The following is a 13,889-nucleotide window of genomic DNA, read 5'->3' as shown; positions in this document are numbered from 1 at the left end:
GAAAAATAAAAGCAGACACACAGAGAAATTGTATCTGTTCTCCTCTCCTGTTTCTCATGTCACTGACACATTGTTTGTGAAAACATGAGGAGGGAAATCATATGCAAAGAGTGTGGCCTGTGAACAGATCCCATCTGACATCAGCACCACACATGCTGTTCCCTGCAAGACAAATTCCTTGGAAAGCTGTGGCAAGGAGCTCAGCGGAGCAATGACTGAGCACAGGGATTCTCCCCTGTCTCCCTCTTGATCTTCATCCTTGGCAGCTCCTTCTTGCTGCTGTCCTGGGGTTTCTATGGAATTGTAAGGTCAGCCTGTCTTTGGTTACTTTGTTGTGCATTTTTCCCTTCAGCCCTTTGCAGTGACTTCAGGTTGCTCTGTTGTCTTTCTTCCTCATCTTTCAGTCTTGCTATTGATTATTGATACAGGGACAAAATAAACTCATTCCAAGCCAATTTGCATGGAGAAAAGCAGATAATTGTAGTGTGAATAGCTCAAGAATAGATCTTTCTGCCTGTTGCCCAAGCAATATTCAGGCAGCCAGGCACATTCTCTGCAATAAAAACACAGTCCAAACTATAGCAGGATTTAATTGGAAAATCAGATGTTCTGTGATTCTTGATGGCTGATTTTCTGCCAATTATAAAGTAGGATGAGCTCCATTAGAATCACAGCAATGCCTGACAAATTCTTCTTTACAGGTACTTTAATGGCTGAATGGTGGAACGGTGGCCACAAGTGGGTAAGGATCTCTTCTGAGGAGCTGTTAGTTTTATAAATGAATCATTTGGAGTTGCAATGCCACTCAGTTTACATGAGGCTCCAGGTCTTCTGCTTCTCTACCTCCTGGCTTGAAGGGGGTAAAAGGAATAGAGCCCAAATGTGAGGCTCCTCTATGTCAGAATTAGAAGGAACTGGGAAATGATCAAGGTCAGCCAGAGGGAGAGGAAGAGGTGCAATTCATCTTTGGAGAAACCTACCAGGTGCTACTTAGGAAGGAAAAAAGCAAGGAAATATAATTTATATTTTCCATACTCACGGTGGGAATGTACTTAGCACCACGGTTTTCCTCCTCAAATTTTAATTTGTATTCCCAATCCCTGTGCTGCTGCTCAGGCCTTTAAACTCCTCAAATTTTAATTTGTATTCTCAATCCCTGTGCTGCTGCTCAGGCCTCTGAGCACTCTGCGTGCTCTTTGGATCACTGGATTGTTGATCTGCTGAAAACTGAAAATAGTTCAGTCAATTTGCAGCAGCAGTGAATTTTTACAGATTTTTTTCAAGTATTCAGAATGTTATGGGAAACAAAAAAAAGACAACAAATAATGGATGGGGTTTGGGATTGCTCTTATTTTCTTCTTTTTTTTTTTTCCCTCATGATTATTGGGTTCACCAGCAGGGGCAAGAAGGGCTAGAAAACTGGATAAAGAGAAAAAATAATCCTTGAAAAAGAAACTCACATTTTTCAGCTCCAAAAGACACTTAGAAAAATAAAAGAGAAGCTATTTTCTACAAACACTTTCCTTTGAAAAAAAGAAGTGATCAGTCGTCCACCCACTCTTCAATAGCAGAAATATTTTTTTATAATAGGCTGGACACTGAAATCACAAAGTTTTTTAAATTTTAAGGCCAGTTCCTCTACTGAATTTTTCGGTATCTGCTGTGCTTTGCAGATTTTCCTTTTCATATGTACTGTGGGCTGGGATATTAATAGGATTTGATTTGAAGCACTTCCATGAATCACATTGCAAGCTACATTTAGCTATTCCTAACTATTACAATACCTAAAGTTTTGAGGCAATCAAATGCCATAGTAGTGGGGGCCAGGGGAAAAGAATTAGGGCAGGAGATGAAAAGATTTGAATCCCTAGGAAATCACAACGCAGGTATTTGTTACTCACCTGTGCGTTAGTTCCAGCAGTCTCTATGTGTACTAAATGTACTTTTTACAAGAGCATGCAGTGATAGGATCAGGGAGAACAGCTTTAAACTGACAGAGGAGAGGTTTAGGTTTGATCTTAGGAAGAAGTTCTTTACTCAGATGGTGCTGAGGCCCTGGAACAGGTTGCCCAGAGAAGCTCTGGCTGCCCCATCCCTGGAAGTGTTCAAGGCCAGGTTGGACAGGGTTTGGAGCAGTCTGGGATAGTGGAAGGTGTCCCTGCCCATGACAGGGGGTGGAATGAGATGAACTTTGAAGTCCCAACCCAAACCATTCTGGGATTCTATGATTTACTTCATAGCAACATTTTCCAGGCTTCCTGAATGAATGATTGTTAATGTGTGGAGAAATAAACCATTTATTATTATTAATGTGTTATTATTTTTTCATTATTATTGAAAAGTCCGCTGAGGGAAGTGCAGTGAGGAAGCTGTTGATAGGCAGAAAATATCACTGTAGATGTATGGCAGAACTTGTTATGGGAAAAGAAAAATTTTAGCTGCATGAAACAGCAAAGTGAGGCTTCTGAGCTTTGCCCTGCCCTGAGGAAATGGCTTTGTGTTTGTCCCAGGGGTGCTCAGTCACTTTCCAGGGTGCTTTGTCACTATTCACTGCGTTGGATCCTGTTTCCTGTCCACAGTGGATTTGTTTTAGGGATGCTGTGGAGCTGTGTGTCAACATCCAGAGTGTGCCTTGGTCCTTCAGGGCTGCCCTGGGAGGCAGCTGAGCAGATGGGCTCCTCCCGGGTGTTCCTGTGGCAGGAGCTCCCCAGAGAGCAGCAGTGCAGGTGCTGCTCTGCAGGACCAGACCAGCAGGCCCTTCAGGGGAAGGAAGGGGGAGGACAACATGCAAGGAAGAGGCAGCCAGAAGAGGAAAAGAGAGACCCTACATGGAGAAGCAGCAGCAGTCATCTGTGTCTAGGCCTTCAGCTACAATGATTTTGTCTACTCTGCTTCAGGCTGCAAAGCAGTTACATCACAGGGTCTGAATGGTTTATTCTGAAAAATGGTTCCACATCTTAATAGTGGCTAACATTTGAGCAAGTGGGAATGGCAATGATGCCATAAATTTGCTCGATACCCAGTCCCTTTACTCATCAGTTGCAGTGACAAGCTATGGTGTCTCCTTTTGTGTTCCAGCCTCTTCATTTCTTCACCAGTGCCAACTGATACCTTTTTTCCTCCTGTTATAAAAGCCTCTTTCCTCAGTAAGCTCTTAATTTATTGATGAAAGCACAATAGTCTACCTCAAGCTAAGCCACAGAGAACAGCCTCAGCGCCTTACAGCTGTGTAGCACCTCGAGGGTGGAGATGCTGAATTCTGCTGGAGCTTTTCCAGGGGCTCCAGTCACTTCTGTGCTTTCAAGCTCTTCATTATGCTGTTGTTGCTCTCCAGATGTACTCTGGCCCTTGTATTTATTGATTGTTTTCCTTCCGAATCAGGTTGATAATAGCAAGCAGATTTTTGATTAATTATGTTTATATTACTTTCTTCATCGAGTGTTTCCAATCACTGTCTAGTGATGGCAGTGTTGATCATTATCACTGATCTGTCCTGGACTCCTGATTGATGTTTACTGATTCCCACATTTGTTTATCACTAGCTCATGACACTCCTCATTTTAAGAAGCATTCAGAAGTTCAGTAGGACATCTTAACGCTCTGAAAATAAAATGAAAATGTATGACTTGCTAAAAAAGATCAGTATGAGTTGCATAGAACAGATTACTGAATATGTTATTTGCTTTCCAAATTTTGATGTGCTAAAATAAACCCCTATCATTTATACATGGTGACTTGTTTTTATTTGCTCTCAGCACCACACTTGGAGTCATTTCATCTTCTTCTACTACAGTCATCTCACTGGTCCTCCTCAGCTTTCCTTTGTTGGTGAAATGTTCCCCCCAAAACAACATGGGTGTATCCCCACAGATAATCAACCTTAAACCTGTCCTGTTTTTATGATGGAAGAATGTTATGTATACAAGAAAAAAAAAAAAACAAAACAAATAACCACTGCCAGAAATAGACCAATGTTGTCAACTTAGAAGCTGCTTTTGAGCTCTCTGAGATTTATACAGCTTTTCCCTCTTTAACAATCTGGCTGGAGGTTCTCCTAAAACAGGTGGAATTGTGCACACCTTTGAGAAGCCAGGTGGTTACAAGCAGTAGAAGATGAGGTCATTGCTTGTAAAATGCTTTATAAAATCAGAATTATCAATCACTCTTACTGATTAACAGGTGATTTGCTACAAGCCATCAGCAGACCCCAAGCAGCCTCTGCAGGAGGGATTTTGTTAACTCTGTCCTTTGGATTTTTAGGATGTATTCTTCAAAAATCAGCATAGACCTAGAAAGGACAGGACCCACGGAGTGCAAGATGATGTGCAGTTATCTTTATATGTATTTTATTACAGAGAAATTCACTAAGGACAAACCTCCCCAGCACATTCTCTTGTTGCAGCATTCTGTAAATGTCATATAAAAGCACTGCCCTCTACTGCTCAGGGGCTTTCATTAACGAGTATTTAATTAGCAAAAAACCCAACACTGTTTTAAAATGAGAATGATTATCTGGGCTTGCTTGTAAAAAAAAAAAAAAAAAAAAGAAGGACTCTGGATCTTTTTATTAACATAAAAATGCTAATTTATCATATCTAAGAAACATGAACCACCTATGTTCTTATGTTTACATGGAGAACTGATAGTTTGTCAAGATTTTAGAAGAAGCTTTAAGCATCTTTTCAGGCAGTGGTAAAGGAAAACACATTTTCAAGTAATTGCACCTTTCAAAACTATCCTTAAAATCTTCCATTTTGTGGAATTGTGACCACAGGAAGGCAAAGGAATAGGAGGATTTCAAGTTGTGAAGATGCAATTGGAGAAAAAGATTGATTCCCAAAGTAAAGGCAATGCAATCTGTTCAAGCTGTCTGGAGAAAATTCGTGTTGCTATTTATCTGCTAATTTTACAGTACATTTTCTTAAGAAATGTAAGGTGCAAAACACATGTGAAAACAAGCTGGAAAAGATGCAGAAATACTGTTAATAGAGTCACAGCAAACTAGGGATGTGACAGCCATTATATCATAGGAGTCAGGATGTCACACCTGGCACTAGACTAGGCTTTCACAAGATTTTCTGGAGAACATTTGAGCTTAACTTTGCCTTGTGACTCCTTTTTATAAAGATGAAATTTGGACTCGTTAGCCAATAGAGAACTTCAGCCCATCCCAGCCAATGGTGGGGGGGAACTAAGCATTATAAATGGCTTCTGAGGCAGGTGGGCTCACTTACTCCTTGGGAGTGTTTCTGCTTTAGGGGAGACATCTGAGGAGAGAAGATTTTTGTGTGAAGTTTGTGGTGTTGAGAGAGTTTTAAATTATGGAGGCTTTCTGGGGTTTAGTTAGCATGTTTCAGGTAAAGTTGGGGTTTATTTGAAGGAATATTTTTATTGTGCTAATTGCTGGTATGAGCTCTAATGTTGTTTTGGCTTTGTATTCCTATGTAAGTAGTGGCTTGTGGTAGGATATTGGTTTTTAGTGGTGTTATAGCTCTTTGAAATTTTAATTTGGTTTGGGGAGTCTCATTAGCAGAGTAAATGAGTCTTCTGCAGAGTATGTGAAGGTAAACCATAATGAGCTTCTTAATAAGCAAAAGATAAATATATTTGTTCTCTTATGCTACACCTCTTATTAAAAAAAGTCTTTTGTGGAAGAAATAATTTTCTTTGTGAAGACAGAAATCAAAACCTGTGAAGCTTGCTCTCAAGTGCTTTCTAGGTGGAGGAAGGCTAAGATAATCTGGCCATCATTTCTGTGGAACCCAAAACTTGTAGCTTAAGAGTTACAGCTTTTGCTTTGCTAAGGCTCAAGATGAGAGCAGCATGGATTGTGGAGTTGTGCCTGATGAACAAGCTTCTGTGTTCTGGGAGCAAAATCTGCTGTGAAGGCAAACAATCTGCCTCTCTTCAGTCTGCTTAGCTTGCACGTTCTGCTGGGCATCAGGGACTGATGGCCTCAGAGCCTCTATGGACTTCTCCTTATACCAGTGACATAGTTCTTGAGTAGCTTCTTTATTGTATTAAATAAAGCACAATTTCTGAAAGAGACTTCAAGAGCCTTTTCTCCCAGCCCTGGTTTCTGTCCCTGTCTTTATAGAATGGAATTCTGATTGCTAATGAACTTTCTCTTCCTTGCTACCTTTTATTATGAGAGGCATGTGGTTGAGTAAGATTGATTTTGCTTTTAAAATCTCACTAAATGTGTAATGCCTATGGAGGACAGCTATGGGTTTTGTGACTAAAATGACCTGTAAACTTTTTTCCTCCCTAAATGTGCTGCAGCTCTTAATCAAGAGAAACAGTTCTTCAGAGATGCTACTGGCCCAAGTGTTTCTTAAGCCTCCTCAGAGTCTCTGGGATGGTGTTTGCTGCAGAGTAGCTGCTGCATCTATGGTCTCCACTTGTTTGTATTTTGCTGTGCCCTGCTGTAATTATCTGTTATTTTAATGTTGTACCAGCCTTGAAAAATGATACCTTTTAAAAATGTCTATTTATATTTTTTTCCCCTTGATTTAACATTTTTCCTGTGTGACTTTTTGGGGGCTGTATTCTAATAATGCTTAACCCTGATAACCAGTAAATAGGAAGTTGCACTTCCTTGAGTTGAACTTGCCTATTGAGCTGGGGGGGGAAGGGATTTGGATGGCCCTTAATTTTAAAAAAGGGCCTAATTGCACCTTTTATTTAATCACATTGTGTAGGGACTTCTCTCCAAATGAATTAAATTGTTCCTGGTTCTCAGTTGTGTCACTGTAGGGCCTTTTGAAAGTGTCTATGCCAGCCATAGGGAAAATGTTGGAAGCAGTGGCTGAGTTACAGTTCAGCTTAATCACCCAGGGAAGGGCTGTTACCTTAAGCAGGGTGAGAGCTTGGAGAATCAAGCACTTGGAAACTTAATTAATTTTACTCTTCCTCTTGAACAGATGTAGCACAGGCAGAATGTGAAAAAAACTAGAAAATCCTTGATTTAAGGACACCACCTCATAGAAACTGTATCTAATTATTTGAGGCCATGGCTTGGAAAAGTTCTCTTTTATAGAGCTATTTCTAGATGATCACTTCTTAATAATCATCACAATAAAAACATGAGAAATGAGATGTTTTGTGTGGTGTTTGGCTGTAAATTGGAGATCCAGATATTATTTGTTTGGGTGTGGCTGTTTTCTGTTTTGTTATCATATGTCTGGTTTAGGGAATAAAAAGCAGAGCCTTTTTCATGCTGGTTTAAAGGCTTACAAAATGGCTGGGGATTTATCTTGCAGATTAGATGCCAAAGGCTGGCTTGGTTCAGCTTGGGAGGCAGCGCAGGTTTTGCCCTCCCCTCTCTGTTCCATCTTTCCTGTAAATTGGCAGAGGGCCTTGGAAAGCCCTGGACTCTTCCCGTCAGACACCAGTGGAGGCTCAGCAAAAGTTCAACAGCAAAGTACAGCAACACCAGATCTGTGGCTGGGCTGCCGCTCCGAAACGAGCTGGGCTTTGTTACGAGCAGGAGCTTTCTGGAATGTGCATGGGGACGAGGAATAATACCACGGGGTGGGCGCTGCCTGGGGCTGTGAATGCAGCTGACTGCTCTGGGCTCTCCATCCTCTCTTGCAGAGCACGGCCATGGGGGATGCAGCACCAGCAGAGCAGCCTGAGCCCAGGGCTGCTCGCCGCCGGCTCTTCGATGCCAGCATGAGGAGCGTGGCCAGGAGGCTGAGGACTTTCCAGCAGTGGCCCCGCACCGCCCCTGTGTCTGCCCGGGACCTGGTGGAGGCTGGATTTTTCTACCTGGGCCCCGGGGATGAAGTGCAGTGTTTCTGCTGTGGTGGTGTCCTGAAGGACTGGAGACCTGGTGATTGCCCCATAATAGAGCACCTGCGCTTCTTCCCTTCCTGTAAATACCTCAGTGGTGAGGATGTTGGGAACCAGGAGATGCTGTCCCTGCAGGAGATCTTTGACACTGTGGATGGGCAGTTCCTGAGTGTCTTGCAGGGGATAGTCAGTGAGGAGACAGCCCTGCCCAACGAGCCGGAGTACCCTGAGATGGTGACAGAGGAGATGAGACTGTCTACATTTGAGAACTGGCCGCAAAATTCCAGCATGCATCCAGAGCAACTGGCTAGAGCAGGGTTCTTTTACACAGGTGGGTACTCTGGGGAAATGTCCTTAACTCTTATTCAAGTTAACTTCTGAAAGTTTCACTGTTTTATTGCTCTTACAAATACCTGTGTGTATAGTAGTTAAAAACCACATCTTTCCTTCTGCCTGTGCTGTTTCTCTTACTGCTTGTGCAGAATTTGTTTCAACATTTAACTCCTGTTTGGGTACTGAGGGCTCCATGAGTAAATACCTCCTTGCCAGCAGGAGAGGAAAAGGTGATGTGTTTTAAACAGATGTTTTACGGACAGAAAAGTGTGTGCTTTAAGATCCATTGAGTGTGTTTATTCCTTGCACTTCTAAAAGGACTCGAGGAGCTTGCTTGATGTGTCATATTTTGGATAGGCTGTGTCTTGCACTGAAGCCTTTTCTTCTCAAAACCCCAAACCTGAGTGACAGCTGTATGGAGTCAGCTCCTCTGGCTGTTGCTGTGGCTTGTTTCTCTAGGCACTCTTCATTTGAAGTACAGAAATCAGTTTTTTTTTTTTGTTGCAGAAAATTGGCAATATATCTTGTAATCACTTGCATGTGAATATCAATATAATGCTATTCTTTCCCTTTGAGAATGCTTGGCTGCTTAGGTAACAGGTTTGAAGAAATAATCCTCTCTGAGTTGACCAGCCAGGGGAAATATTTGCACTTGGCAGATTGTTGTTAGTGAGCAAAGTGTGTTCACAGGTGTAACTAATTACAGCTCTGCTGCAAAGGCAGGTAGGGGGGTTGGCTGGGGGGGTTGTGCATGGGAGCTCAGCTGCTCCCATGGATGCTGCCTGTTAGCTTGTGATCCCCTTCTGGAATCATCTCAGCCAGCTCTGGGTGCTCAGACCGAGTTCCTGCTCCTGTACAATGTGCACTGTGTTAGTAAATTGTCACGTGTTCATCTCTTCTGTCCAAAGCCTGCTTTTTGTGCTGAGTCTCACCCAGGGTTAGTGTAGGGCGTGCAGTGTCTCAGGTGTCAGATAATCTCTTGCTCTCCCTTTCAGGACGAGGAGATGTAGTGAGGTGTTTTTACTGTGATGGAGGCGTGAGGAGCTGGTCCTTTGGAGATGATCCTTGGAGGGAACATGCCAAATGGTACCCAGAGTAAGTCAGTCGTGGTTAACAAATACCCCAAAAGATAGGTCATGCATTTCACACTGATACTTTTCTTTCAGGATAGCAATGTTTATATCCTCTCACCTTAAAAGCAAAATAAAATGTTCAAGCTTAGGTGGAATGGCACAGTTCAGACCTGAGATTCTCTAATTTGACCTGGAGTTCACCATCTAAGAGTTCAATTAAAATAACTTTCTTTGGCATCAAAGGGCTTTCAGTACTCCTACTCTGAGGTACAAAAGGAAATGTACTGTAAGCCTTGAGTTTCTGCAGCAGTTCCTGTTTCTTTCCTGTGAACTGCTCTCTCATCACAGTTCCTGTGGTTTATTCTAAAGCATGTTACAACCGAGCTCATCTTGGGCCAAAATGAGGACTGGATTAAGGAGGAGGGATCGTGATCCTCTTACTGTCAGCCTTTGTGCAAGAGGTGGGCAGGTGAAACACCTGATACCCTGTCTTTAATGGATATATAGAGGTTTGCTCATTGCCTGTAACATCCTTTGCTTCTAAATTTCAAACTGCTGCTTTCACTTGGGAGATGCTGTACTAATGCATTTCAACTTTTCTGCTCATAGGTGTGAATTTTTACTTCACTCAAGGGGGAGAGAATTTGTTAACAGCGTTCAGGCGACCTTTTCTAACACCCTGCTGGCTCCAGTGAGTTGTGAACACTTTGTGTGTAATGGGTTAGGTTTGGTAGATGGGAGAGTTTTGAACATGTGCTTTTCTTTTTGAATCATTTTCAGAGACGTTCCTGGGATCAGACTGAGCAAGACTCTTCTCCCTCCCAGGGTCAGTGCTGTAATTCCATGGTATTTTATCTTCTGGTGAACATGGTGTAGTCTGAGTTCCACCAGCCCACCTGAGCTGCTCTGCCCTCTGTAGACATGGGGCTTGTGAGATATTTTGATATTCTAGAAGTTGTTGCACTTTGGTTTTAGGAAATGGTCTCTAGCTCAAGAAACAAAATTACTTTTTCTTGTGAGACCTCTTAGTTTAAGGCCAGAGACACTTAGCTAGTCTGGATAATCATGTGAGTTTTGAGTGCTTACCTAACTTACCTCTGGCTTTTGATGCTCTTGCTGTTGATGTCTGTCTGTAAAGCCCTTCACTACAACACTTTAAACATGCTTGATAAGAAACCAGAGAACAGTAGAGGGTCTAGATATTCATAGAAATGTTGTTCCTGGGATTTATTCCCATTTATCAGTTGCTCCCAGAAATGTAAGTAGATGAAGTTTGGCTCCCATAAGCTTAAGCAAGACTTGAGCCTTTGAAGAGACTGCCAGCTGAATTTCCTACTTCTGTTGTTACTGATAAATGGTTCAGGTAGGAGAGGCTTCAGTTGGGATGTTCTACTTGATGCTCATGAAAGCAGTTCTGAGGCTTCTGTTCTGGGATGTGAAAACAGAGATAAGGATTATGGAGTGATGCTGAACACAGGAAACTGTTCACTGATAAAGTGAAATAAACCATTCAAAATAAGTGTCTGGGCTTTTATGAAATTGGCTTTGATTAACTTCCTTGTGAATTATGATTTGAAGTAAAAAATGTGGAAGTTAATCTAGCTAAATGGATAGCTTGAGGAGTGTTCTAGGATATATTAATGTCATTTTATGTAGAGCACCTTCAAGGAATGGCACACTTTTTGCCCAAAGCTCTGCCTTTTTAGTAAAGTACCTGTTCACTGCTTTACAGATCCTCTGAGGGACTGGAAATTGCTGGCTCATCCTTCTGATGATCAGAGTTTCATAGTGCAGAATGTCCTGCAGATGGGCTTTGACCCCACCTGGGTGGCAAACCTGGTAGAGAATAAATTTATGCTGACTGGGACTTTCTACCTGTCTGAGTCTGAGCTGATTTCAGACCTGCTGCAGTCAGGCTGGGGGGCCAGCAGCAGTGCAGGAGGAAGGAGAGGTAGGCCTGACTCACAGCTGGGCTTAAGGGGGTGTTTAAGCTCTTCCTCACTGCACCTGGAGCACTGCTGGGAGTGTCCTGAGGGTCTGCCTTCACTCTGCCCAGGCTGGAATTGAGGGGTAATGCCCCCAAGCCTGCCTTTCCTTGGGAGCCTGAGCAATGAGGTTCCGAGTTAAAGAAACCTGGAGAAGCTGTGGTTGCTGGGATGTCAGTGGCTGTATCTGCCTGCACTGGGCTGTGGTGGGGATATCCTTGGTGTTTCCTGCTGCCCTCAGACCTGCAATAAGTGGCACTCCATGATGTGCAGGCTTATGCACAAATTCACAGCTGATCCAGGCAGAGGCAGTTGTCTGAAGCAAAGCTCCTGGGATGGATGATCACTCTAAGCCTATTTAAAATTGGAATCAATAACCTGTTTAGAAATAGCTGTAGTTCTTGTCTGGGTAATATATATTTCCCTTAACTTCTGTCTTGTGTTATCTGTTTTGTGAAGTCTGTTTGCCGAGTGAAGCTTTACTTGAAGATGCAGTTCCAAAGCTCCTGCCTCCACAGCATGGTCTGCCATTTCTGTAGCTAACATGGAAAGAATTCCACAAAACTGAAATTTTGATTAAATAGTAGCAGAGGAGCTGGAATGACCAGCTGATGTGATAGATAAACCACCTTTGAGGAGAGAATGTGATGTGCACAGACAGACCTTGGCAAAGAGGTGAATTTAAATAGCCACTGAAGCACCACAGAGAACATCAGGCATGCCAGGCTGAGACAAGAAATTTTTAACCAAATGCTTCTGAGGTCCAGGGTATTTCTTTTCACACAGCACTGTCAGGAGATGGATAAAGGAGTGAGTTGAATACAATCTTCTTTTCTGGTTGTACAGGTGCTGTTCAGAGAGAGACTGGAACATCAAGACAAGAAATGCGATCTGTGCAGCAGAAGGAATCAGGTGCTCTGGGCTGGCAGTGTGGGGAATTGAGCTTAAGCATAATTGGGAGGAGTTCTAGAGTAACAGTATCAGTAGTCATTGTACTAACTCATTTTTTTAATTTTGAAGGGGACTGTGTGCTAGTTTGAATGGCACTTGAGCACAGGAACCCTTATTCAGGGATGGGAGTGCCCCTGTGAAGCAGCTGTTACCAAAAAATCCAGTTTATGGGGATAATTAACAGAGTAAATGCTGTTGATCTGTGTCCCTGCTCAGTCCAGTGAGTGAGCTGAACCTTGTGTAGATAAGCCAGTCTACAATAGCTATAGTTTTTCTGCTTAAATGAAACTTGCCTGAGAGGTACTTTTTGCCATCTTCACAGTCTCTGAACAAAACAATGGGCAAGTTGCAGTGTGACTTCCTAAGCTGTCACAACTGGCACTTTGGAGCTGTGACAAAACACTAACAGTTTGGCCTTTTGTTCTTTTTTCTTTTTTTGGTAAAGATGAGTCTCAGCTGAGCACAGAAGAGCAGCTCCGGCGCCTGCGAGAGGAGAGGATGTGCAAAGTGTGCATGGACAGAGATGTGTCTGTTGTGTTTGTTCCCTGTGGCCACCTGGTAGCTTGTGAAGAATGTGCCCTCAATTTGAGGCTGTGTCCCATCTGCAGAGCTGTCATCCAGGGCAGTGTGAGAGCCTTCATGTCCTGAGCCATGGTGCACCCAAGGGGAAAGATAAGTCCCTACAACTCATTGATAACTCAGCAGAGGGAGAAAATAAATAAATAGTTTGCTGGAGCAATCTTATTTGCAGGGTAGCTTGGCAAAAGTGTAAAAACTCACTGAACGTGTCTCCCGTGCACAGTGTTTCTAGGAAGAACTGCTGGTTTGATCTATTCTTGCTTTAGGACTGCTCCAGGAAAACTCTGCTGGGTTCTTTTGTCCTCCAAAATGAGGCTTTTATTGACAGAGATTCTCCTTCTCCACATTTTTGTGTTCTCAAGAGAATCTTTGCTCTGTGTTGAAATCAAAGGCTGTTTTCAGCAGACTCTCTGGTTCTTTCTCACTCACTTAGCAGTTGTCTAGAGATTATTCTCTTAGGGATTCCTTCAGGAAGTTTGATTGAAAATGGGAGTATTTTTTGTACAAAGTGCATTCCATTGGGACTAGAATACTCAGCAACAATGTGTTGTGGGGGAGGGAGGATCTACCTTTTTCTCCCCTTTTTGCTGTCTTTTTTCTCCTCTTTTTGTTGAATTTTCAACAACTGATGAAACGTTTCAGTAATACTCAAATTTGCATAACTAAGTGGAAAAGTCTGGCCTAACCCTCCAAGCTCTCTGCTCTCAGCTGACCTCCCCTGGTGGAAGTCTCTGTGCTCAGGGTGACTGGACGGTCTCCTGGAAGCTTCTTATGGAGTTCTTCCCTGGCTGTTGGGTATTATCCTGGTGGAAAACAGCTCTGGAAACATACCTTTTTAGAACATCTCTTTGCTGGCTAAACTGGTGATTTGTATTTAAAATGGAATATTCTATCATGTAGCCAAAGAGAGTAAGTTTCATCTACACTATCCCTTCTTAAGGGAAAGGAAATGCATTTTTTAATTTAAACTGTTCTTTTTCATGGAATAAAATTTTTCCTTTATTTAATTTAGAGGTCTGAGTATCTGATTATAGTGCAATTCCCTGCTGGGGGAGGGGTGTGGTGGTGTCCTAAGATGTTGGAGTGACATCAGGTTGTAAATCACATCTGTCCTTCAGTGCTACATGGGCGTAAGTAAGAAAAGCAGCTGTTCTTACCATCCATTAGTGTCCTT

General features: G+C 42.7%; 1 protein-coding gene across 1 annotated transcript; it reads left to right on the top strand.

The window, feature by feature from the left end:
- Positions 1–5,321: 5,321 nt before the first annotated feature.
- On the top strand, positions 5,322–12,906 carry BIRC7 (baculoviral IAP repeat containing 7). Its single transcript, XM_053993106.1, has 8 exons — positions 5,322–5,357; positions 7,597–8,125; positions 9,123–9,222; positions 9,810–9,891; positions 9,981–10,026; positions 10,933–11,151; positions 12,032–12,097; positions 12,582–12,906. Exons 1-8 carry the CDS (start codon positions 5,322–5,324, stop codon positions 12,782–12,784), a joined length of 1,281 nt encoding a protein of 426 aa, XP_053849081.1. The 3' UTR covers positions 12,785–12,906.
- Positions 12,907–13,889: the final 983 nt, after the last annotated feature.

The sequence above is a fragment of the Vidua macroura genome, chromosome 17, assembly GCF_024509145.1.
Source record: "Vidua macroura isolate BioBank_ID:100142 chromosome 17, ASM2450914v1, whole genome shotgun sequence".
Taxonomy (NCBI): Eukaryota; Metazoa; Chordata; class Aves; order Passeriformes; family Viduidae; genus Vidua; species Vidua macroura.
The sequence above is the reverse complement of the archived record's forward strand: the minus strand, read 5'-3'. Positions and strand labels throughout refer to the sequence as shown.

Bases quoted from the DNA above. Each gene is read 5' to 3' on its own strand.
- BIRC7 (XM_053993106.1), top strand. From the start codon at position 5,322: ATGGAGGCTTTCTGGGGTTTAGTTAGCATGTTTCAG. The intron at 5,358-7,596 runs GTAAAGTTGGGG...CCTCTCTTGCAG, and splicing joins GTTTAGTTAGCATGTTTCAG to AGCACGGCCATGGGGGATGC. The intron at 8,126-9,122 runs GTGGGTACTCTG...TCTCCCTTTCAG, and splicing joins AGCAGGGTTCTTTTACACAG to GACGAGGAGATGTAGTGAGG.